General features: G+C 42.6%; 1 protein-coding gene across 10 annotated transcripts in view; it reads left to right on the forward strand.

The window, feature by feature from the left end:
- Window positions 1-39: 39 nt before the first annotated feature.
- CAP1 (cyclase associated actin cytoskeleton regulatory protein 1) overlaps window positions 40-26,286 on the forward strand; it is a 27,983-nt gene continuing 1,736 nt past the window's right edge. The window contains exons 1-12 of one of the 10 annotated variants that reach the window (XM_047793499.1): window positions 40-194; window positions 13,943-14,067; window positions 14,964-15,067; window positions 16,798-16,875; window positions 19,177-19,320; window positions 19,422-19,507; window positions 21,378-21,483; window positions 22,796-22,973; window positions 24,791-24,975; window positions 25,165-25,288; window positions 25,431-25,513; window positions 25,830-25,973. In XM_047793499.1, the coding sequence (XP_047649455.1) occupies window positions 13,956-14,067; window positions 14,964-15,067; window positions 16,798-16,875; window positions 19,177-19,320; window positions 19,422-19,507; window positions 21,378-21,483; window positions 22,796-22,973; window positions 24,791-24,975; window positions 25,165-25,288; window positions 25,431-25,513; window positions 25,830-25,973 (1,344 nt within the window). In that variant the 5' untranslated portion in view covers window positions 40-194; window positions 13,943-13,955. The remainder of the gene's footprint in view (window positions 195-13,942; window positions 14,068-14,963; window positions 15,068-16,797; window positions 16,876-19,176; window positions 19,321-19,421; window positions 19,508-21,377; window positions 21,484-22,795; window positions 22,974-24,790; window positions 24,976-25,164; window positions 25,289-25,430; window positions 25,514-25,829; window positions 25,974-26,286) is intronic. The other 9 variants (XM_047793507.1, XM_047793505.1, XM_047793509.1 and 6 more) reach the window with 9 other exon arrangements.

A 26,286-nucleotide genomic window follows, 5' to 3' on the forward strand; every position in this document is an offset into this window, starting at 1 on the left:
GCGGAGTCACGAACGGGGCGGCCAGACATCCTCCCCGGTCCCTCCTCCGGCCAGGCGTTTCAGCCGGCCGTTCATTTCCGGTGGGGGTGCCGCGCCCAGTGAGGGCCCGGAAGTGGGTCGCGCGAAGATTGCTGGGCGGTTCTTGCCGGAAGTGGAGAGCGGCTGATCGCAGTCCCGAGGTGAGGAACTCTGAGGTGAGTGTGCGCGTCCATGTACGGACTGGGGTCCCCTCCGAGGCCCACTGGCCCCTGGCTTTGTTAATGGTTTTTCTGGCCTAGGCGCGTGCGGTGAGCCCTCCTGAGGGGCTCCGCGGCGAGGCCCTCAGGCCGACCTGAGAGCCTGGGCGCGGTCTCGTGAGGTGAGGCCGGGGTGACCAGCTGAGCTAGGCTCTCCTGGGGAGGCCCCCTCCGCTGGACCTCGCAGTTCTGACCATCAGCTTCAGCGGAGGCCTGGTTTCTGAGGTGCTCGTCCTGACTGAAAGGAACCTTTGAGATCTGTTTAGTCTTCCTTATCCCTGGTCTTGTCCCATTGCTCGGATGGGTAAATCGATCCCCGGAGAGACGGGCTGGTCTAAGATCTTACAGCGAGTGAGGGAAACAATCGGAATCTAGACCGTAGTTTTTCAGATTATCAGCCTCAGATCCTTCCCGCGTTCATTTCCCAGGACCTTCTCTCTCTACCTTGGAGTGGTCTTCCAGGAGGTGTCGTCTCGTGGACTATTGCAGGTTAAAGGTTCTCCGATGCGTGCAGCCTGTTTGGATTGCCTGGGGAATTGTTTTTTTTTTTTTTTAAGAGAGGGGCAGATCTTTGTATTTGTGATCAGATAACCTCCCGTTTCTCCTAGTCTATAGCGCTTATCCGAAAAAGCCCAGTTAACTCTGTCAAAGGTGTTGCATACTTCTGGACTTGAAACCCTTTGGCTCGTGTTTGGTCTGGCCCCACTGCTAAGCATCGGTAGCCATAGGTGCTTGATTTACCTTTGAGCCTCGTTTTTCTCATCCTTTAAGTGGGGATCTCTGTACCTCAGGGGATGAAATTCAGTGCAACAAATTGTGTTTATTCCGTGTCAGGCACTCTGCCACGTGCAGAGAATGCAGAAACAAAACAAGGTAGACCCTGCCATCATGGAGCTGACAGTGTTTGCAGAGAGTTTAACAAGTAACTATAAATATGATGAGTGTTAGGGAAGAAGAACAGGGTGCTTTAGAAGTATGCCACAGGGGCGCAGGAAAATCCCTTCTGCAGAAGCAGAGTTTAAGATGAATTTTGAACAATGAAAAGTTCTTTGAAAAGAGAGTGAGAAACTTAAGGCAGAGGTTAGTATCAGAATGGTGTCGGTTGAAGCTCTTTATAGGGATCCCTGTCCAAGTAAAAACCAGGGACAGCCCAGCACTTTCATCATTCACCAGTCATTTATTGAGCCCTTAATAGGTGTGAAACACATATTAAATGGGGGACTTGGCGCTGGTGGCTAAGAATTCAGACGTTCTCATGGAGTGGAGGAGGGGGCAGACAAATCAGAGGTGACTTTCAGTGTCATGGTGCACTGTGTGAGCGCAAGGCTCACACAGAGGAAGAATACTTGAGCCAGGTTTCCAGCTTTGGGGAGGAAGTTGGAATTGTTTAGCCATATAGTGAATTTATTTAGGATTTATTCAGATTTATTTAACCATATAGTGAATCTGGAGAGTCCAAATGCAAGGACATGAAGATCCGGACATGCGGAAAACCATGACAGGAATTCCAGTAATGTTTGGAGAAACCGAGGAAGTGGGTAGTGGTGGGAATTTATATGAAGACCCTTGTAAGCCATGCTAAGGAATTTGGAGCTCACCCTGAAAGCTGTGGGGAGGCTTAGAAGGCTCTATGGAGGCAAATAATGTGGTTAGATTGATGTTTTAGTTCAGCCTGTCAAGTGGGAAGAAACATAATGGGGAAGTAGACCAGTGTTTTGGAAGCTTGAACATGACTTGAACCAAGACAATGAGAATGGGAAAGAGAGGAGGGATCAGATTTGAGCAGTATTAAAGTGATGGAATCCATAGAGTTGGAGGCTGATTGTTTATGGGAATGAAAAAAAAATTGGAATAGTCTAGAACAATTATCTGTTTTTCTGGTTTAGAGAACTGGGTAGTACCATTCATCAAGATAAGAGAGAGGAGGGTTAAGTGGGAGAGGTGACATGAAAAGAAAATGAATTTTGGACATACTTAGTTTGAAGAGTTTACAGCATGTTTAAGAAAAGATATCTAATAAGGTATCCCAACTAGAAGAAACCACAAGAACAACGATGTGGAGGCAGGAGAGGATTTATACTGTTCATGGAAGTAACGGAGCCTGGAGTTTATAGGAGAAGATAAGGCCGAAAAAAAAAAAAAATAGATGCTGCCAGATTGTGAAAGGCTTTTGATGACTTGTTTGATGCATTTGGATTTTATTCTGTAGTTAACTGTTCGCTACTTGTTTTAGTTGCTGTGGTCTAGTATAAAGAAATTTCTGCAGAAATTTCCCACCTTTTTCTTCCCCAGAAATACTTCATCAATCAGATGGACATAACTTATGTTTTGGAGGAGTTTAAATAAAAGTACGTTCCTGTTGTGGCTCAACAATAATGAACCCAACTAGAATCCATGAGGATGCAGGTTCAATCCCTGGCCCTGCACAGTGGGTTAAGGATCTGGCATTGTTGTGAGCTGCCATGTAGGTCAAAGATGTGGCTGGGATCTGGCGTTGCTGTGGCTGTGGCGTAGGCTGGCAGCTGCAGCTCCGATTTCCAATTGGACCCCTAGCCTGAGGACTTTCATATGCCTCGAGTTTGGCCCTAAAAAGCCAAAAAAAAAAAAAAGAAGGAAAAAAAAAGTATTTTGTCAAATATAACCTACCTTGAAAACCAAAAGTAGTGGTATTGTTAAGATGCAGTGTATTTTTGCTTTGAGGAGGTTAGCTGCTTAGTTTATAAGAATGTTTCATTTCCAACCTGAACAGTGATCTTTTTTCCCCACTCCTTTTCTTGCTTATACATAACATTTGTTTATTTGCAGTTATTTTTTTTAAATCAGGGACTAAGCCTTTAAAAAGCGACTTCCTCCTTTCAGTTTTCTGTGAAGCATGGTGAATCAAAGATTCATTTTACTTAAGCAAACGCTATGTCATTGGAAGTTGAACCCTCTGGTTTGAAATTTAATCCTGAGATTTGAAATTTGAGGATGCTCAAGCTATATCTTAGCCAATCCTAATGATTATTTATTCCCGTGACTTATCATCAATTTCTTTCTTTATTTTCTACTGAGCTGGCTTTCTTACCTGTACTTTAGCTTCTCTACCACAACTAGACTATATTTTGAAAAGAACCATTTCATTTTGGTTAACCCTTCACTGGCTTCATTTTCCCAAAGAATCAAGTCTAAACTCTGTTGTCCAATTTAAAAGTTCTCCACAGTCAGACTCTTATCTTAGTTTTGGGTGGTAAAGATTGACATTCTAATTTAGAAAGCCCTAAACTATTACATTAGTATTTTATTTGTCCCTCTCAAACTTACCTTTTGCTCGTTATTACATTAGAACAGGGTTTTTCAACCTCGGCATAATTGGCATTCTGGGCCAGATACTTCTTCATTTTGTGGGGTTGTCCTATACATTGTAGGATTTCAGGAATATCCCTAGCCCCTACTCATTATTTGCCAGTGGTACTCCCTCAGTTGTGACAACCAAAAATGTCTTCAGACCTTGCCAAATGTGTCCTGGAGGACAAAACTGCCTTATTGAGCACAGTGCATTAGGAAGTATCATGTCTATGATTGTGTAGTGTCTTATCTCTCCAGCTCAATTATGTGAGGGCAAGCTCCATGGCAATAGTTAGTTAACACAGTGTATGGTACACGATAAGCACTGGGCACCCTGCAATGAATGAACCATGGGTTTCATTGAGGCATCAAGAATTGTTCATAATGTTAGTGTTAGTTGACAGCACAAGTCAGCAGATTTATATTTCCCCTGTATTGGAGATCTATAAACTCCTGTTTTGTTTACCTGCATTTAGACAGCTTGGTTTAGTGGACATGGATTACCATTTATTTTATTTTATTTTGTTTTGTTTATTTTTTTTTTTTTTGTCTTTTTGCTATTTCTTGGGCTGCTCCCGCAGCATGTGGAGATTCCCAGGCTAGGGGTCCAATCAGAGCTGTAGTCACCGGCCTACGCCAGAGCCACAGCAATGCGGGATCCGAGCCGCGTCTGCAACCTACACCACAGCTCACGGCAATGCCAGATCGTTAACCCACTGAGCAAGGGCAGGGACCGAACCCGCAACCTCATGGTTCCTAGTCGGATTCGTTAACCACTCCGCCACGACGGGAACTCCTTATCATTTATTTTAAATAGCATATATATATGATGTTGGTATTCAACATTTATTTTGACTGGTAAAACTGTTACACAGTTGGCTCTTTAAGAGGAGTTTGAACTGAGTGGGTCCACTTAATACGGGCGGATAAGGAGGGTTGACCGTAAATTTATTCTGGGATTTCCCACTGCACTGAGGGCTGGTGCACATATATTTCCCCCCCCCCCCCCCCCCCCGTTGTTCAAGGGTTAACTTTAGTTTCATCATCTTTAATGAATGCAGCTATAGTACTCATCATGAACTTATTTCTTCTTGATATACCACCATGTAAACCTAATAAAAACTATCACAGCTCTAAAAATACTTCTCAGCTACAATGCAGCTTTGTTTGCCTTGTGTTACCAGACCTTTTGTATCAAATTTTTCCATTTGACTGGAAAATAGTTATAGTTGAAATGTTTAATGGTAAGAGTAAGCTTACTTGCTTGCTTTTTTTTTTGTCTTTTTGTCTTTTTGCCTTTTCCTAGGGCCGCTCCCGTGGCATATGGAGGTTCCCAGGCTAGAGGTCTAATCAGAGCTGTAGCTGCTGGCCTACATCAGAGCCACAGCAACGCAGGATCCGAGCCACATCTGCGACCTACACCACAGCTCATCAGCAATGCCAGATCCTTAACCCACTGAGCAAGACCAGGAATTGAACCTGCAACCTCATGGCTCCTAGTCGGATTCGTTAACCACTGAACCACAACGGGAACTCCTGAGCTTGCTTTTTTTGTTTTTTGTTTTGTTTTGTTTTTTCTTCCTCCAGAGGTCATTAAAATTCCTATACTTAAGTTAATTATAGACTTACAGTCACAGATCTTTTCATATCCCTAGCTGTAACTGAATCATGGCTAGGGACAAGTGGCATCCTTGAATCTGTCTTTATGCATGAGAATGGGAAATGCTGTTCTGTTTAAAGCAGCTACCAGTTAAAATCAGCCAATGCAGTTTTTCCTTATACAGTGTAAAAGCTACCTGCTAAATGTTCTTATGCTGTTAGTCTTCGTAATATTCCTTGAATGTAAGCAAGAGGGGAACCTATGACCACACAAAGTTATCTATTTGCCCTAGAGCATTGAAGCAGCTAGTTCCCAAGTCTGACTTCAGCTTGTACACTATTACTAGCTTTACTCACTCCTGGAGTTTCAGATAGAGGACCATGTTTAAGGAGGAAACAGGAGACATGTGCTGATAGTGGGTTGGATTCTCTCCCCCTCCCCAGAAGATAAGCCTTTCTTTCTTTCTCTTTTAGTCAAAACCTCAGGTAGCGGTGACTCAGGCACTAAATGTCATTGGTTTCATCAGCGAAACCAGACACTTGGGGAAGAACAGTGGCTCCTGATTTGGGTTAGATTTAGATGGCATCTTTACTGGGGCAAAGTGGTGTCTCTTCTTTGGTTTCTGGGTTAAATCAGCCAACTTGTACGAATCCCATTAGCATGTCTAGGTCTTACTTTGTAACATGTTAGAGCCTATGATGAACATTTCTATATTGTTAGGAATAGAATTAACTAATGCCTTAGAGTTTAGTGGTGCCTTAGAGTTTTGGGATGGGGAGATATCCAAGTGGAACTGTTTTATTTGTTTTATTATAAAGAAATTACATAACTACTGTGTTTTTTAAAAGTTTAGAAAACAGGGAAATTGTCCAAAACTCCATCTCTCAAATGTGACTAAATATTGTGAATTTTGTGTTCCTTTCAAATCTGTTTTCACATTGCACTTAGATATTCCCCTATTGTTAGAAGTCGGTGCTAACGTTGCAGTGAACATCTTCATGCCTATCACTTTCCTGCGTTAGGATTACTTTCTCAGGATATCATCTCAGGAACAGAATTATAAAGTAAAGGCCAACAGGAGCGTTTTGAAGCAGATCAGTTAGGTTACCACAGTGTACAGGGTGACTTGTGTAGTTGTTTTTCTTTTCAACTTTATTTAAGGGCATGACTTGGAGGAACAGCTATCAAAGTAGAAAACATTTTAAGCATAGCATTTTCCTACAAGTAGAAATTCATTCCACTGCCTTAATTGCCTGGTGAGATGAGGCAAGAACTGCAGAAGTAACCTGGTTCCATTTACTTCTGAATGACAGGCAGAAGGAATTGGGTTGTTTGAATTGTTAGAGTGATGAAAGTATGAAGCAGCTTTGGCAGGAATCACTGACCATTTCTGATTTTTCTTTCAAATCACAAAAGAAATTGCTGGAGAATCAAGCTTACGGTTTCTTTTTGCTTTGCATGATATCCCTTCAAAAACCTATCCATTCTCATGACTTTCTGACATTTCTTGCTGATGACTTGTGAACATTGATCTCCAGCTTTGATCCTTCCCCGAGCTTTATTTCTAACTAATTACTGGACATTTCCACTTGGAGGCTTCATCTTCTATTCAAACTGTGTATCCAAAATTGAACTCATCTTCTTACCTTAACTAGAACGTGCCAGAAACCTGTTTTTGCCTATAGTGTCATCATTCTCTTATGCCCCTGGATTTGTAACTCTAGAGTCGTCTTTGACTCCCATCTCTGAATGCTACTGTACTCAGTAGTCAGTACCACACAGTTAATACTTGTTCTCTGTTTAATGCTCACTTGTTCTATGTGACCTCCAAGGGCAGAACCAAGATCAGTGGGTGGAAATTGCAGGGAGACTGATTTTGCCTCCATATAAGGAAGAACTTTTAAATACTTTGAGCTGTGTGAATGGAATGGGCTGCCTCCACCAGTCTTGAGTTCTCCACACTGAAGTTATTTGAACAGAGGCTATCTGACTAATTAATTGCTGAGAATGTTGAAAGGTCTGTTCTCTGATCAGATTGTGTTTCTACAAGGTGATTTTCTAGACTCCCTCTTAATCCTGAGAGCCCGTGATTTGGTGGAAAGTAGCTTTGTTGCTCCAGCTAGACTACCTCAGGGCAGAAAAACTATTTTACCGTTATACCATTAATTCGGGTGCTGGTCACTTAGTTGCCTAAAAGTGATTCTTTTTTTCCTTTGTAATATCAAAAATATTTTTTGCAATAGCACTTTTATTTTACACCTAGATGAACAGCTTTCAACCTAACTAACCTAGACTGTAATTTCTCTCCTGATCCCATTCTATAAACAGTCTTATAAAACTTTTACTTTCCTTCACCCAGAACCTTTGAATGGGTTCACATTTATCACAACATCAAATTCAAATACTGCTTGGCTCTCATTGCTCTCCATAACCTAGCTCAACTTGCTTATGATACTAAGTGGGCTGACTCACTCATGCTTTCTGTATATAGCCTTCTTGGTCTTTTTTGGTTTTCATTGCTCTGGATGTCTTCCTTTTTCCTTTTACTTTTTCCCTCCTGCGACTATCTCTAGTCCTCACTGATCTCTTCTGAATTCTCCACGTATTCATTTATACCATATAATTCAGGACTGTACAACATTCTACAAAGAAAGGCTCCAATATATGGATTGACTTTTAACTTTTCCCAATCCAAATGAAATTATATTATCTCTCACAGAACTTCAAAAATATAGTCTTCAATATTTATTCCCCTGGCCTATTTCATTTGTGTTGTCCTTCCCCAAAAGAATGAAAGCTTCTGGAGGGCAGAGACCGTGGGTCTTCCATTTCTTCAGTAGCTGCCATAAAACTAAGCACTTTCATTTTATGAGTGTCTTCTGTGTGCCAGGTTGTTCTAGGTGCTGCACATTGTGTATAGGGTTGGGAAGAGTGGTTGGGAGATTGAGGGTGGAAAGAACGGATAAATTCTTATGCTTCTGGAGCCTGTATTGTAGCACACAGTATGCAGTGATAACATTTCACATTCGAACTGCATTTTAAGGCTCCTAAAGGGACTACTCATCTATAAAATGATCCTTTGATCCTTACATCTCTGTGTGCTAAGTGAGGATCCATTAAATGACTGTCCTTAAGTTACACAATTAATACATAACAGAATTGGTATTCCTGAATCCTAGTTTTATTTAAACTTGTGTAATTAGAACTGCTTCTCCTTCTGAAGCTTTTATGACAAATGCTTAAATAAGTGGGAATCCATGCATTCATTTATACAGGCTTACGTGTTGTTCTTGGCTATTGTCATTCAGAAATCATAGATAGCAAGATTAGGCAGAGCTATAGTTTTCTGCTCTGGCAGTTCCATATTCTTGGGAAAAAACCTTATTTTAAATATTTGCCTTTAAAGTATGCCTAAGCTATATTGAATGTGAAAAAAATACTGGCCTTCATGGAGGAAACTGAAATCAGAGAAATTGAAAGCTGCTAGTAATGTGACTAAAAACACCATAAAGAGGCCTTGAACCCACAGTGCTGTAAAAATAACTGGGGCTGGATGCTGTGATGAATGGACTACTTAGTCACTTAATTGTGGAGTGGTGGGAAGAGCCTCAGAATTTCTGCTCAAGGCTTAGGTTCTGTCCTCACTGGTTGTTTAATATCTGGCAAGCTTTTTAACTTCCGTCAGTTTCTTCATTCAAAAGATGGGGATCAATAACTTTATAACATAACTCACAAAATTATTTTAAGTCTCAAAAGAAGCAACAGTTTGATGATGTAAAGCATGTACAACTATAAGGGAGTTTTGTTTTTAGTTAATATTATATCATCTAATAAACAAGGTTATCAAGGTACTTGGTTTGAAGATCTCTATATCAGTGAATGTAACTTGTGCCTAAGAAGGCAACATTTATTTGAAAGATGAGAATGTTAGCATCTACAAATAACCCCCCCCAATTACTTTAAGAAAGGGAGGAAAAAAAAAAAAAACAACCCATACTACTTCCTAGATCTGACAGAGTGGAGGCAGCCAGACTTGTGTTGAGGAGAGAGAGGGTAAAGGCCCTTATTAATTTATTTTTTCAAGGACCCTTATTAACCTACTATATTTATATTGCCTACCACATTTAGAGTACTGGAATTACAAAGGGAAGCCATGGTCTCTTCTGTATGGTGACTCATTGCCTCTCGATTATTAAATAACTTTAAACCAGTGTTTTAAATGTGTGGTAGAAATAAGTGCACAATGAGATGTGGGAACACATACTGGAAATGCTTCTTGTGTGGTGATAGCTCATCTAAGATTCAATGGACAATAGGAATTCTGGAGAAGGGGGCAGATTGAAAAGGGAAAACATACCAAGCCGGAAAAGCTTCCTAGAGGAGGCAACACCTTAGCTAAATCTGAAAAAGGCAGTACGAGTTATGAGACGTGGAACAGATTGAGAAGAGGAAGGAACTGAGCAGAGTGGATAGCATTATAAAGGCTCAGAAGTGAGAGAAAGCATAAAATCCTTATGGAAAATACAAGTAGTATATTCTTTTTCTTTTCTTTTCTTTCTTTTCTTTTCTTTTCTAGGGTCGCACCCGTGGCATATGGAGGTTCCGAGGCTAGGGGTCTAATTGGAGCTGTTGCTGCCGACCTACACCAGAGCCATAGCAACACGGGATCCGAGCTGCATCTGTGACCTACACCACAGCTCATAGCAATGCCAGATCACTGAGCAAGGCCAGGGATCAAACCCACAACCTCAGGGTTCCTAGTCGGATTGTTAACACTGAACCACTCCAAATATAAGTAGTTCTGGGTTGCTGTAGAATGTTGAGGAAAGGTGTGGCAGGAGATAAACTACCAGAGTGGTAGGAGATAAAACAGGGCCAGATTATGGCAACCCTTATTTGGAGTTTACTCTGAATCACTGTGGATAAAGAGGGTGTGATACTGGAATTAGAGAAGACTAGCAAAGATGTTATTGCAGTAATCTAGGCAAAGTGATGATAACCAAATTTTAATCAGTCAGGATGAAGACAAGGGGCATTTATTTATGAGATATATAAGATAGAGCCTTTGAATTTTGATGACTGATGAGATTAGTAAGAAGATAATTTAGGTAGTGTTTGTGGAATCCTAACCATTTTTCAGTGAATCAAGTACTTCTTTGTGTATTTCCTCATTTATTTCTTACTACAGCCCTTTAGTTTTTATACTGTTGTTATCCCAGTTTATAGATATGGAAGCTGAGGTTCAGAAAATTTGGTAGCACTTTCACAGAGCCAGTTGAGTGCCATTATTCAAACTCCCAATCTATCTAACTTCTCTAAAGAGCAACATTCTTTTTTTTGTTTGTTTTTTGTCTTTTGTCTTTTTAGGCCCGAACTCGAGGCATATAGGCATATGGAGGTTCCCAGGCTAGGGGTTGAATCTGAGCTATAGCTGCCAGCCTACACAAAGCCACAGCAGCTCGGGATCTGAGCCGCCTCTGTGACCCACACCACAGCTCACAGCAACACTGGATCTTTAACCCAGTGAGCTGTGCCACGGATCGAACCCACGTCCTCATGGATATTAGTTGGGTTTGTTAACCACTGAGCCACAAAAGGAACACTCTTAACCACTGTACTGTACTGCTTAACAGTTTCCAGGTAACTGTCTTGATCAATCACGTGATTGCTGATGGTGATGGGTTACTGAGACAGTAAGAGTGGGGTCTGGGGGAGCAGTGTTAGGGAAGATGATGAGTTTTACACATTTCAGATGTCCTCTGGGACATCCAGGTGAAGATGTCTAGGTAGAAGCTAGATCTAAAATTCTGAATCCCAGAAGGATGGCTTGAGCTGGATACACTGCTCTGGGAGTTGTTAGTTATAGCTGATTGTGGTGATATCACAAGTGAGCTAGATGGTAATGTCGTAATGGTAGTTGACAGCTTTGGAGTGGACATGACCACCTACAGAATGAATGTATATACATAGGAAATAAGACAAGCTGTATCTTTGATTCTGGACATTCTTTTCCATAACATCTCTTTTTTTTTTTTTTGTCTTTTTTATTTAGGGGGCGGCGCCTGCAGTATATGGAGGTTCCCAGGCTAGGGGTATAATCAGAGCTGTTGCTGCCGGCCTATACCAGAGCCACAGCAACGTGGGATCGAAGCCGCGTCTGTGAACCACAGCTCACGGCAACGCCAGATCCTTAACCCACTGAGTGAGGCCAGGGATCAAACTCGCAACCTCGTGGTTCATTTCCACTGTGCCACAACGGGAACTCCCATAACATCTCAGATTTCACTCCGCTCCCACCAAAACCAAAAAACTAGGTACTGTTATCCTATATTTGATTAGTGGTAGAATGAGATTAGCTATAATAATGTTTGTATTGTCCTTTTTCATTCTGCTTAAGTCAAACAGCTTGTTTAGCCATTGAAAGCTTTCAGGTACAAGTGAAAGAGGGAAAGAAGGAAGCAAAATCCCATGAAGCTATATTATTAAGCTTTTAAGATTGGTAAGTATTCACCAACCCTGGCAGCCTTTAGAGACACTTGTACTGTGTTACCATTTAACACTGGCCTCAAACTGTAGCATCCATTATGTATGAAGGAACATGTTTTATAACAGAATGGGTGGTGTCTATTAATGGAAGGTGGCTTGGGAGTTTATTGCGTTCACTACTGTTTCCCTTGGGATTTACAGTGTGTGGTGGATTATATGTGAGTCCCTGTTAGTACCCAGAATGAACAGGGCAGCAATTTGGATACTTGGGTGATTGTGCCATAACCTAAGGGAGAGTATTTTGGATGCTTCTAGTCTGCTCCGTAGTCTCTTCCGTTTGTGTGTGGGGTAGAGATTTGGAGGCTTCTGCTACCTCTCCAACCCAGGGAGTTTATTTGGTTCACATTCTCATTTTTTTATCTTTGATTCTTTTCTAAATAACATTCTCTGGCAAATCACTGGGCCCTGAGAGATCAGAGCCTATATCCAGAAAACAATGGGATTATATTTTCTTCCTTAGTTTATCTTGTAAGTTGCTTATCTCTTCAACAGGGAAGACAATATGTTAAATTGAGATATTCTGGCATGTCGTCATCTTTGGGAGATTTGTAATTGCTATGTTCAGTTTAGGTGGCTTCAAGGGAGCTGAGTTCATTCGGCTTCAGTTATCTGAACTAATTAATGCTTTGAAATGGGATCTCTCCAAGTCAAGTCTTTGATTGAAATTTCACTGGCTGATTCTCCCCCTACCCTGACTCCCGAACCCATGGCATGTGGAAATTCCTGGGCCAGGGATCGAATCCACGCCACAGCAGTGACCCTAATCGCAGCATAACAACACCAGATCCTTAACACACTGAGCCACAGAGGAACTCCTTCACTGATTGATTTTTAGGAGATCACTCACAGTCTCAAGCACCTTATGTCAATGTATATTGATAACATTAACATTTATTTATGTGTATTTGTGGGTAACTTTCAGACCCTTGTCCCTCTGGAGTCCTGGGATATTATACTTCAGGTTCACCATAACTTCACAAATATATTGAACACCTTCTACCTGCCAGGTGGTGGTCTGGATGGTAGAGTATAAACTTGTTTAGGGAACAAGTCAGAGAGAAGGTCCCTTCGACTTTGGAGTGTACTTTCTTTAGGATAGTAGACATTGCTTTTTTTTTTTTTTTTTTTTGGTCTTTTTAGGGCCATACCTGTGGCAAATGGAGGTTCCCAGGCTAGGGATGGAATCAGAGCTACAGCTGCTGGCCTGCACCACAGCCACAGCAACGTGGGATCCAAGCCGCGTCTACTACCTATACCACAGCTCACAGCAATGCTGGATCCTTAACCCACTGAGTGAGGCCAGGGATCAAACCCGCAACCTCGTGGTTCCTAGTCGGATTCATTTCTGCTGCACCATGACGGGAACTCCAGATATTAGACATTGAATGAGACTAGTTCGATAAGTTAATACTTGTGAGAGAGCTATAACAAGCTCTTCTGGATGTGTCTGTTCTCCTCCCCCACTGCACATCCAGATCCTGCCCACCCTCATTTGAAGCCTGGCTCAGTTGGCAACTTTTCCGTGATGTCCTTATCTGATCCTTCTAGCTGACATATTCTTTCTCTGAAATCTTATGTAATTCTGTCTGTGACTTACGTCACCTTAAATTTTTTTCTATTTATTTTATAGTTGTTAGTGCACATGTAAAGTTTCCTCTATTAGACCAAGTTATTGGGGGCAGGATAAATAGCTTATTCATCTTGGTTTTGGGCACTCCACATGCAGGCAGCAGGATGTTCTAGGAAAAAAAAAAAAAACACTGGACTTGAATTTGAATACTGGCTTCTTTACAAGCTAACTGTGTGACTAGAAGCAAGTCATTTAACTTCACTGAAATTTTTTCCTATCTCTGAGAGTATAGTAATTATCCTTCTATTCCTAAATAGTTGTTGAGGGGCTCAAACTGAGATAATATATGTGACTGTACTTTGTAAAATCTGAATTCTTACACAAATATTTATTTGGTGATATCATAGTAAATATTCAATAAGTATTTGAATGAGCAAGCCTTTGCTTTCAGTGAACACTCTTTCCTGGGTAGTTCTTTTGCTTAATGAGGTCTCTGTGTTTTTGCAAATATGTTAGACTATTTTCCATCTCATTTTAATATAAAATGATTCTGTTCCTCAGAACTAGCATCCCCTTCACACCCAGGGTATTCAGGGTTTTTTTTTTTCCTCCCTAGGTCTTATGTAATACTAAAACAATAAATGACATTTGATCTTTTTTCAGCAGGTGGTACATTATGGCTGACATGCAAAATCTGGTAGAAAGATTGGAGAGAGCAGTGGGCCGCCTGGAGGCAGTCTCCCATGCCTCTGACACACACTGTGGATATGGAGACAGTGCTGCAAAAGGTAAGCAGTATACAGTCTAGCAGAATACTTTGAGTGAAGACTTGGTGTCTTGGCCTGAAATTTTTCTATCACACTTATTATCTCCTTTGGCGCTAACTTCCAAAAACACTTACTTAATCTAAGAGGTTCATCGCCTTTCATTTGTGTTGCTATGTACAGATAAGGGAAGAAGTGACTTGTGCAAAGAGGCCTGTGGTTAAGTTATTTTAATGCAAGAACTTCCTGCTTCTGTGAGATTTCCTGTTCTTTCTTTAGCAAAATGACTCCAGTATAACTCAAGTGACAAGTGGTATTAAAAATTTCCTCTCTCCAGGGAGTTCCTGTTGTGGCGCAGCAGAAACGAATCCCGACTAGTATCCGACTAGGATACAGGTTCAATCCCTGGCCTTGATCAGTGGGTTCAGGATCTGGCATTGCTGTGAGCTGCAGCGTAGGTCACAGACGCGGCTCAGATCTGGCATTGCTATGGCTGTGGTGTAGGCAGGCGCTACAGCTTCGATTAGACCCCTAGCCTGGGAACCTCCATATACTGTGGGTGTGGCCCTAAAAAGCAAAAAAAAAAAAAAATTTTCCTCTCTTCACATAATTGGCAAATTGGCCATTTTGCACATGTACCAATTGAATCATAGAATGTTAGCATTAAAAGGAACCATAGGGGATCATTTTGTTTATTTTCATTCTATTGATGAAGAAAATTAAGCTCGGAGAGGAAAGGTGACTTAGCCAGGGTCACACAAGCTGTTATGGTGGTCCTGGAACTAGAACAGAGGCTCCTGACTCATGCTCCAGCCTTATGTTTACTGTGTTACTTTGCCTTTCCAAGTTCGTATGGAAGTGCTTTTAACAAAACCTCTCTCTGATGTGTGACTGATTCTTCCTGGTGTGTCTGTCTTCAGCAGGAGCAGCTCCGTATGTGCAAGCATTTGACTCACTGCTGGCCGGTCCTGTGGCGGAATACCTCAAGATCAGTAAAGAGATCGGGGGAGATGTGCAGAAACATGTAAGGAGCTTTTGCCCTTTTTTTTCCCTCTTAATGGATTGGTGACTTAATCCTACTCTTCCATGGATTAAGAGCCCCTTGAGAGGCTCCTGGCAACTGTTCTTGTATCTTCACTGAGGAGCTCAGTCTGTGCACTAGAATGGTTTCTCCGAATTTTCCAGGCTCCCTGCTTTTTAGCACATATTCTCTATGGGCTTCTTTTATACATATAGCTTGTTTGGTGCATAAAACATGGCTCAGATCATCTTTGTAATGAGAACATGCTACCAGTCTGATCCCAACATATTATATAACCAAGCCTGGGTTGGCTTATTCAAAGGAGTCATTATCATGACTTAATATTTATAAAACTGTGCTTGGTAGTTAGGCTAAAGCTATGCTAATGTGAGTTATTTTCATTTAGCCCACAGTAAGAATAGGAAGTAGGCAATGACAGGTGCCTCTCCACCCACCTTCCTTCATGTGCTGCTACCCACATTGTCACCATCACCCCACACTCTCACTCTCTCTTTGAGACCCAAAATCTTCCTGCAAGTCTTCTCAGTGATCCTTTGTAAGCAGTAACCATATTGACTCTTCAGCAAAACTGGTTGTTTGATCTTTGGAAGATCTATTTGGAGCCTCTTAACATACCATCTGTTGGCAGTGGTGTTAACTCTAGAGAGTGGGACTGGGACTTAGATGGAGTGTGGGGGCTTGCATTTTTACTTTCTACAGTATGTAACATTTGAAAAGGTTTGAAACATGTATCACTTTTATGTTTAAAAAATACAAATCCAGAAAAAAACATATGACATCAATTTGAATTTTTGCATTTGATAATACTTATATAGCCTCATATTTCTTAAACTTTTTTGACCATGACCCTCAGTAAGAAATACTTTGTAACTAAGATATATTCTACTTCACTTAATAAAGTGCTGGTTATGGGTTGCAAAGTTGATTTAATTATCTTTGATGGGTCATGGTCCAACATTTGAAAAATAGCTTTAACCTGAAGGAGTAAACAACTTGAGAATTTGAGGCATAACTTTAGGCTTTTGCTTTTCTTCTTACCTCTAGTTTTTTGTTTTTGTTTTATCTCTAGTTTTTTGAGAACAGATTTTTGTTGGGGGGGATAACGCAGTGTCAGAGGGACTTTTCAGTGCACTTGATATCACTGCATGTGCAGTTGCTAACTTGATATTGAAAGCTATCCCCGGAGTTCCCGTCGTGGCACAGTGGTTAACGAATCCGACTAGGAACCATGAGGTTGCGGGTTCGGTCCCTGCCCCTGCTCAGTGGGTTAACGATCCGGCGTTGCCATGAGCTGTGGTGTAGGTTGCAGACGCGGCTCGGATCCCGCGTTGCTGTGACTCTGGCGTAGGCCGGTGGCTACAGCTCCGATTCGACCCCTAGCCTGGGAACCTCCATATGCCGCGGGAGCGGCCCAAGAAATAGCAACAACAACAACAACAAAAAAAAAAGACAAAGAAAAAAGAAAGCTATCCCCGATTATTTTCATTTCCAACTCTGGATATATACCCCTGATTAGTCCCAACAGGAACAATGATATATATAATTCTCCTGTCAGTCCCTAGAATCTGGAATGCTTGAGAAAATCAACATGAAGTGCCTGGGTTGCTACCAGAGTACACGAAAGTGGCGGTTTTCGGGTTATTCTTCTTGGGATCTCTCCAGTTGTAAAGTATCATCGATAGCTGATTCTTCTCCTTTCCTCTCTTTTTCAGGCGGAAATGGTCCATACAGGTCTGAAGTTGGAGCAAGCTCTCTTGGTTACAGCCTCTCAGTGCCAGCAGCCTGTAGGTGTAAGTTCACTACTAATTGGTTTGGTTTTGGTTTGATGCACAGAACAAGTTGAGAGCTTTCTGCTAAGCTCTCACAACATGTTAAGATAGGGTAGACCTATTGTGGAGTCCCCTGGTGGCCTAGCAGTTAAGGATCCAGCGTTGTTACTGCTGTGGTGCAGGACCTACCAGGCTCATGTACATTCATATCAAGTCCTACAGAGAGTCAGATTTTAAGCCCTGCTATGGGAATATGCCATTGAGTATATATTGGACTCTACTGGCTTTTTTTTTTTTTTTTTTTTTCCCTGTCCGTTTACTTAGGCCTGTAGTTACACCTGGGACTTTGCTAGTCCCAGTCTTTTTTAGCCTCCTGGCTTTGGCCAAATTCATCATATTGTCCGCTAAACTCTCTGGGTCATAGAAAGTGGTTCTCCTGCTTCACCGTGCGTGGGCTTGGTAAGGCTGTTGTGGAGATCTAAAATTCCTGAAGGGAGTTCCCATTGTGGCTCTAGAGTGTGTTAAGAACCCAACTAGTATCCATGAGGATGCGAGTTTGATCCCTGGTCTTGTTCAGTGGGTTAAGGATCCAGCATTGCTGTGGCTGTGACTCCAATTCGACCCCTAGCCTGGGAATCTCCGTATGCCACAAGGGCAGCCCTAAAAAGAAAAAACAAGAAATTGCTAAAGTACTACTTCTCCCCTCACTCTTCGGTGGTTGGGCATCTCTTTATTTCTACCTCAAAATTTTATGCTGCTAAAATGTGAAAATAAAGAAAATTTAGAAATATCTTAGAGCCAAAACATTTTGTTTTGTTTCTTCATTTTACATTTGGCTCTTTTTTTTTTTTTGGTCTTTTTGCCTTTTCTAGGGCCACTCCCGCTGCATAAGGAGGTTCCCAGGCTAGAGGTCAAACTGGAGCTGTAGCTGCTGGCCTCCACCAGAACCACTGCAACTCGGGATCCGAGCCGCATCTGCAACCTACACCACAGCTCACGGCAACGCCGGACCCTTAACCCACTGAGCGAGGTCAGGGATGGAACCCGCAACCTCATTGTTCCTAATCGGATTCATTAACCACTGAGCCACAATGGGAACTCCTACATTTGGCTTTTATAGGCAGAGGGATAATTAAATAAGTCTTCCTGCTAATGCCATATTAAAACCTGTGAACCCTCGGCATGCCTAAATAATGTTAAAATAGCATAAGGTAATGTTAAATATGTTAGACTCTAGTTCTTAGTCTTAAATGGTTAAAGCATTTTGTCTAAACCTTTTTTCCAGCCTCACACTTTCCACGAGAAATCAGGAAGCTGACACACAATTATATTTCCCTTGCTTTGGTTCCAGGATTGGCAGGCTACAGTCTGCAGGCCAAATCTGGCCCACCACCTATTTTAAACGAACTTTTTGTGGAACATAGCCATGTCCGTTCTTTTACGTATTATCTATTGCTGCTCTGTGCACTATAGCAGCCGAGCTGAGGAATAGCAGCAGACCGTATGGCCTGTAAAGCCTAAAATATTTTGGTCTGGCTCTTTGCAGAAAGTTTGCCGACTCCTGCTTTAGTCTGTTTTCATGCTAAGATCTGAGGGTTGAGATGTTTAGGAAACTGAGCTTTGGAGAAAGGATGAAAATACAGAAACACAAGATTCATCCATTTTGCTAAGCTGCCTGCTCAAATGCCAAGCCCTCTAATTGTATTTGATTCAACAGATCTCTTCTCAGCCGCTGCTGTATAACTAGCAGTGTGTTGAAGGCTTTAAGGATTATAAAAGAGGGCTAAGACAAAGCCTTTGAAGAATGAATGAGAAAGAAAAACATGTCCACACATGGGTCCATTAATAAATTGTGCTGATGTGTGAAAAGGTGCCGGAATTGGTTATGCTGATGATAGATGCTGTGAGAGGCCAGTGAGGCTGGAGTGGGGGGCTTTTCCTCCTGAAGCAAAGACGCACATGGATAGCTGGAAAAGGAAGAGCCCATCATGAGTGAAGGCCCAGAAACGGGCTAGTGTTTCCTGTGGGACAGAAAAGAGACAAGTGGGAGAAATGATAGAATTTTGTAGTACAGCTGGAGTATGAATGGGTCCTGATCATGAAGGAACACGAAATCCAGCCTGAGGAGTTGGAACTCTGTGGGGAGTGTGAGATGATGAGCAGTATTGTATCCATATGAATTTGTGCAGAGTGAATACAGAGCTTATTTGTGTGCTCATTGTAGTTAGTGAAGAATTCTTGCCTTCAGGATAAGAGTTGAGTAACATGTAAAGCTTTTATAAAAAGACACTAAGCTCAGTTTTTTCCTACATCTTTTTCTAGAATAAGCTTTCTGAATTGTTGGCACCCATCTCCGAGCAGATCCAAGAAGTAATAACCTTTCGGGAGAAGAACCGAGGCAGCAAGTTGTTCAATCACCTGTCAGCTGTCAGTGAAAGCATCCAGGCCCTGGGTTGGGTGGCTATGGTGAGCAGCACCGTTTCCAGGGGAGAGAAGGGGCAGAATGAAGGAGGTAAGGAGATGTGGCTAGAGAAGCGCTGAGTCACTGACAGCTTCTCTTTTTCTAGGCTCCCAAGCCTGGTCCCTATGTGAAGGAAATGAATGATGCTGCCATGTTTTATACAAACCGAGTCCTCAAGGAGTACAAAGATGTGTAAGTCTAGCCTGTCCTCGGGGGTAAAGGACAAACCTAGCTGGTTATTTACTGGAGTAGTGCTTTTGGTTAAATTAAGGCTGCCTTTGGCTGCCATGTTGGTTTTCTTATCTCAGGGCTGCTTTTTGGAAAGTTTGATAGATATTGGCTCATAGAAGCTGTATTTGGAAGTTCCCATCGTGGCTCAGCAGAAATGAATCTGACTAGCATCCATGAGGACGCAGGTTCCATCCCTGGCCTTGCTCAGTGGGTTAAGGATACGACATTACCATGAGCTGTGGCATAGGTCGCAGCTCGGATCTGATGTTGCTGTGGCTGTGGTGCAGCTCCAATTTGCCACCTAGCCTGGGAACCTCCATATGCCACTGGTGCGGCCCTAAAATAAAATTTTTTAAAAAGACCAAAAAGGAGTTCCCATCATGGCGCAGTGGTTAACGAATCCGACTAGGAACCATGAGGTTGCGGGTTCGGTCCCTGCCCTTGCTCAGTGGGTTAAGGATCCGGCGTTGCCGTGAGCTATGGTATAGGTTGCAGACGCGGCTTGGATCCCGCGTTGCTGTGGCTGTGGTATAGGCTGGCGGCTACAGCTCCGATTGGACCCCTAGCCTGGGAACCTCCATATGCCGAGGGAGCGGCCCAAGAAATAGCAAAAAGACAAAAAAAAAAAAAGGACCCCCCCCCCCAAAAAAAAGATGGAAGCTGAATTTGCAAGAAGGAAGTGTTTCTGCTTCCTCTTCTGCTTTTTCTTCAGGGTTTGTAAAGACATTTTGAGTCTTCTAATCCTTATCCTTCCAGGTTTAGGAGGTTTTGCTGGAGGTAATAATAGACTAATACCCTTTTATTTGCCTATGTAGACAAGATTTTGTTTCTTTGTTGAAAACTTCTAACTGGCACAGTGGCAGAAGGTTCAATAAAATTTACTAGAAGATAACCCTGACTATTCATGTGGTCAGATAAAGTGAGAGGAGGGCTGCTGACCAATGTGGGTATTGCATAAGGGGAGTCACTGTATATCCAACCACAAATGTCCACCAGTGCTGACTTCTCCATGGCTGGTTTTGAGCTTGAGTGACTGTAGGCAGCTGTTACTCAGCTGCGTAACTGTCCAAACCCTTCTTTTCTTCCGTCTGTCATTAGTTAACTCACGTCTGTTGAGTAACTGCTTTGTGAAGGAATAAGCCTTCATGTGGGTGAAATATGTCCCAGAATACTGGGCAGCTCCCTGAATTCTTCTAGCAACCTGGAATTAAGCATCACAGTGTTTTGTTATACCTCACCATTGTACTCCACAATTTACAGTTGAGGAAATTAGGTTTTATGTTAAATAGTCATAAGAAGAGAGGAGACTTGAACTAGAGTGCAGTGCTATTTCTATAAATTAATATGATTATTTCCTCCTAAAGGGAAGTTTTTTATTTTTTGTTATTTTGGGGGAGGGCATATTTTGACATAAGGCACTTGAGTTGTGTGAGGTCCTGGCAATCCACAGTGACGCTCGAGAGCTCTCTCTACCATGGCTTCATACACAGAATGTTTGCTTTTAGCAGTTTTAGATATTAGGTTCTGCCTAAGGTCTAGTTTGGAAAAACAGTTTTGCTACTTTTAAAAAGTTCGAGGAATCCTGCTATGAGAGATAAAGATATAATCTGGAAAGTCCCCATCCGCATGGACTTTGGTCTAATTAGGGTGAGAATCCGTTAACCAAAAGGACACAAAAAAAGCTCAGTTATGATTTTTAAAAAAAGCTGCCACTGAGCAAAGCCTGAGAAATGCCACAGGCAGGAGGATGTGAACTCAGATAGGAGGGCTTCTGGAATCACTGTTGTTAACACACCCCGGCTGTCTGTGATGAGCTCTTTAATTCTCCCAGGGATAAGAAGCACGTGGACTGGGTCAAAGCTTACTTGAGTATATGGACAGAGCTGCAGGCTTACATTAAGGAGTTCCATACGACTGGACTGGCCTGGAGCAAAACGGTTAGTAAATCCTCCTTCCCTCCTTTCATCCCTTCATTCCTCCAGGACTAGATCTACAGGCTTCTTAGACCTTAGCATTGCCAAGGTCCAAGAAGGAATGCTAGTCTTTTCAGTGGAGGGTAGAAAAAGAACAGAAGCAAAGGGGGAAAAAAGAGTAGGAGTTCCCGTCATGGCTCAGCGGAAACAAATCTGACTAGCATCCATGAGGACGCAGGTTTGACCCCTGGCCTCACTCAGTGGGTTAAAGATCTGGTGTTGCTGTGAGCTGTGGTGTAGGTCACAGATGCGGCTCAGAGCAAGCATGGCTGTGGCATAGGCCAGCTGCAGCTCCAGTGTGGGAACCTCCATATACCATAGGTGCGGCTGTAAAAAGAAAAATTGTTAAAAATGAAGCTTGAAAATATAGATACAAAACCCCAATACAAATCACCCAGCTAAGTGCTATAATAAAGATACGGACACACTACAGAGCATGAGGAGGAGAAATGATTCTCATTAGGACAGACTGTACGTTCAAGAGGTTTACTCTGATCTGAGGCTTTTCAAGTATAGGACAGAAGTGGAAGAACAGGGGATACTAGCAAATAGCAAAGCTTAAAGTAAATGCAGGTAAGTGTGGAGCTTGGTCATCTGGCTTTAATAAGGAGAGGTACTCATTTTTAGAAGGAAAGGCTGGAAAGGAAGATAGTTGAGACTTTTAGACCTTATAATAGGTGATAAGTAACTATAAATATATGAGCAAGACAGTGATCATAATCAGATTTGTCCTTAAAAGAGTCTTAGTATTTAGTATATAGGTTAGGGGTAAGGGCTTATGCCAGACTATGGAAGTGCTTATGGTGCTAGGGCCTGGTACAAAAGAATTTACAGGATGTCGTAGGATAATAAAAAGATTTAATGAGTTTGAGGGATTTAGAAAACTCAAAGAAGATTGAATAGTCAAGCTTGGTTGGTAATGTCTTTCACTGAAGTAGAAACATGGGGATTGTACAGCAGGGGAGATGGTGAAATCAGTCGTGGCCTTTATGAAGCTGAGATACTGGTGACACCCTAAGTTAATTTTCAGAAATACAGGTTTAGAGCTGGAATTAGGTAGAGGCAGATGGAAAAAAGTGAGGGTCGAAAAATGGAGCTGAGTTAGATCTCAGGAAAGGGGGAGAAGGAATAAAGCCACATTGGGTTTGGGTCGGGAGCCTTAACCATTGTATGGAGGGCTCCAGTGGGTATCCTGTGTATCCTGGACACACAGAGACCCTGTTGGAGATGGTACAGAGGGGAAGAGAGGCTGTGTTACCTGTGCTTACTGTTCCAGGGGCCCGTGGCTAAAGAACTGAGTGGATTGCCATCTGGACCCTCTGCTGGATCGGGTCCTCCTCCTCCTCCACCAGGCCCACCTCCGCCCCCAGTCCCCACCAGTTCAGGCTCAGATGAGTCTGCCTCACGCTCAGCACTGTTTGCGCAGATTAATCAAGGGGAGAGCATCACACACGGTAAGCAAATACTTTGGCAAGAAGAGTTGGTGCGGTAAGTTGTTTTGGCAAGAACTTAACAACTAAAGACCTGACAGCCTGTAAACCAGAACTGTGGTTTGTGTATGGGAGAATTCATCTGGACTGCCATGTTCCTTCCGGTTGCCAAAAGGGACAGCAAAGCTGGCTTAAATGGAAATTGAAAAATGGGTCATTATAGCTGGGGAAGGCCCTCTCCCCATAGGAAATAATTTAATATTAAGGAGCTTATACAGAGTACCCTATGGTACCAAGGCTTGGTGCCGGCAGTTTTCCCCAAAGCTTTCTTCATGTTACCAGATGGTCTCTTTGGGCAGTCATCATCGGGGGTGGGAGTTAACTTCCTCCGAGGATATATATTAGTCATGTGGAGACTCTGCATAAGAATGACCTAATGTTAGAGTTCCCTGGTGGCTCAACAAGTTAAGGATCATCTGGCATTGTCACTACTGTGGTTGGGGTTGCAGCTGTGTCTCCGGTTCGATCCTTGGCCTGGGAACTTTGGTATGCCATGGGCATGGCCAAAAACAAAAACAAACAAACAAACAAAAAAGAATAACCTAATGTGGGTATAGAGAAAGTGGATACCCTTATACACAGTGGGTGAAAGTCTAAATTATACCGCATCACTCTTCTAGGAATCTACCTATAAAAATATTGAAAGAACAAGTTTTAGACATTGTTATTTATAGTAGCTAAAAATGTTATTTATAGTAGCTAAAAATACTGTAACAACCTATACATCCAACTGTAAGAAAAATGGTTAGCTGGCAGGTTCTTCTTGATGGAATATTATGCAGCCATTAAGCCTTTTTCTGCAGTGAACCATCCAGTGTTTTGGAGGGAACAAAAACTATAACCACAAGGACTGGCGGAGCTAAAAGGCTAGTATTGGTTATATAGATTGTGCCATGTTCAAGAATAAGGCATGTGTTAGCCTGTCGAGGGTGATTAAAAAAGACATTTTTAGAAACTGTAGGTTAACATGAGAAAATGTTTAATTGGTTAAACCAAATTTCTTAAACAGTGTGTATGCTTATATCTAAATAAAAAACAACTATGAATAGAAAAATTATTGAAAGAGTTTCAGATTTTAACTGACTGGGATGGTAGGTTTGCTGTGGGTGAGGGTTTTTTTTTCTTTTACCAAATTTTCTTTATTATCACATTATTTTTTCTTCCCTGTTTTAAAAACGACATTATGAGTAAATATTTGGTGTGCATCTTTCTTTCTAGATCTTTTTCTTGTACTCACATACTCATCGCCCAATACACACACATTCCATGTTTCATTTTATTTTTTTAGTGGTACTTTCTAATTTAACCTTGGGGTAGAAGAGGAATCATAAAAGTGCTTCTCCAAAGCAGCATGTGAGAGAACATGTTTTGTTTGTTTGTTTGTTTTGTCTTTTTGCTATTTCTTGGGCCGTTCCGGCAGCATATGGAAGTTCCCAGGCTAAGGATCCAATCAGAGCTTGTAGCCACCGGCCTACGCCAGAGCCACAGCAATGCAGGATCCAAGCCGCGTCTGCAACCTACACCACAGCTCACAGCAACGCCGGATCCTTAACCCACTGAGCAAGGCCAGAGATCGAACCCACAGCCTCATGGTTCCTAGTCGGATTCTTTAACCACTGTGCCACGACGGGAACTCCTGAGAGAACATCTTAAAGGCTCTGATTTTGGCTTTGTGTATTCTGTTCAAGATCAGCTTAACTTCTGATAGCAGTAGTTGGTTATTGGCTCAGCCCAGAGCCCTGGTAGGAAGGACAGGAGCAAGGCAGCTCTTGTTCTTACAGCCCTGAAACACGTATCCGATGACATGAAGACTCACAAGAACCCTGCTTTGAAGGCTCAGAGTGGGCCCGTACGAACTGGCCCCAAACCATTCTCTGCATCTAAACCTGGAATCAGCCCATCCCCCAAACCAGTCACAAAGAAGGAGCCAGCTCTACTTGAACTGGAGGGCAAGAAGTGGAGAGTGGTGAGTTAAAAATGCCAGGACTGGGGGAGGACAAGAAGTGGGGACAGAGCACAGAGTGGGTTAAATGGAGCACAGCCAAACGAGTGCAGGGTTCTGGCTCAGACGGCAAGAATGAAAGTTTGGGAGAGTCTGTTTTTGAGGGTGTAGTGTGTGCTTAGTGATGAGATTCCTAAATTTTCTCTTTAACAGGAAAATCAGGAGAATGTTTCCAACCTGGTGATAGATGACACAGAGCTGAAACAGGTGGCTTACATATTCAAATGCGTCAACTCGACATTGCAAATCAAGGGCAAAATTAACTCCATTACAGTAGGTGAGTTCTTGTTCTTGGCCTAGGCAGGCTCTGTCCTAGAGCTTGAGAGGACTGTACCCATACCTACCCTATTTCTAGAGATTCTTAAATACAGGGCTTTCCTTTCAAGTTGCACTGTTAACAGCTCCCTTTCTTCTCCTAGATAACTGTAAGAAACTTGGTCTGGTGTTCGATGACGTGGTGGGCATTGTGGAGATAATCAATAGTCGGGATGTCAAAGTTCAGGTAACTTGATGTCTTGGCTCCTTCCTTTGATCCCTGAGGAATTAATTGAAAGAGACCCAGCCAACCCACAGATGTCACTGTGGTGGGAATCTGACTCTCCAGAGTGCGTAAACTGAGCTGCTTTGGATGTGGCAGGAAAGGAGTTGGCCCTTATTGAGAGCCCTTTCCCAGCACCCAGTTCCCACCCACCTCTAGTATCTGGTATCTGTTGTACACCTGTGAAGTTTTCGTGTAGTTGCCGAATCTTGAGCAGCAGCGAAAGCTTATTGTTGTTGTCCCGGCTGCTGAGACTCAGTGCTCTCGATTTCCCCTGCAGGTAATGGGTAAAGTGCCAACCATTTCGATCAACAAAACAGACGGCTGCCACGTTTACCTGAGCAAGAATTCCCTGGATTGTGAGATAGTCAGTGCCAAATCTTCTGAGATGAATGTCCTCATTCCTACAGAAGGCGGTGACTTCGTAAGTTTCGTGATCACTTGAGTAGCACGACCTAAAAACAGAAGGGAAGGAGTTCCTGTCCTGGCTCAGTGGTTAACGAACCCGACTAGGAACCATGAGGTTTCGGGTTCGAGCCCTGGCCTCGTTCAGTGGGTTAAGGATCTGGCGTTGCTGTGAGCCGTGGTGTAGGCTGCAGATGCAGCTCAGATCCCACATTGCTGTGGCTCTGGTGCAGGCCGGCGGCTACAGCTCCAATTAGACCCCTAGCCTAGGAACCTCCATATGCTGTGAGTGCAGCCCTAAAAAGACAAAAGACAAACAAAAACAAAAACAA

Source organism: Phacochoerus africanus, chromosome 8, assembly GCF_016906955.1.
Source record: "Phacochoerus africanus isolate WHEZ1 chromosome 8, ROS_Pafr_v1, whole genome shotgun sequence".
In the NCBI taxonomy this organism is placed as follows: domain Eukaryota; kingdom Metazoa; phylum Chordata; class Mammalia; order Artiodactyla; family Suidae; genus Phacochoerus; species Phacochoerus africanus.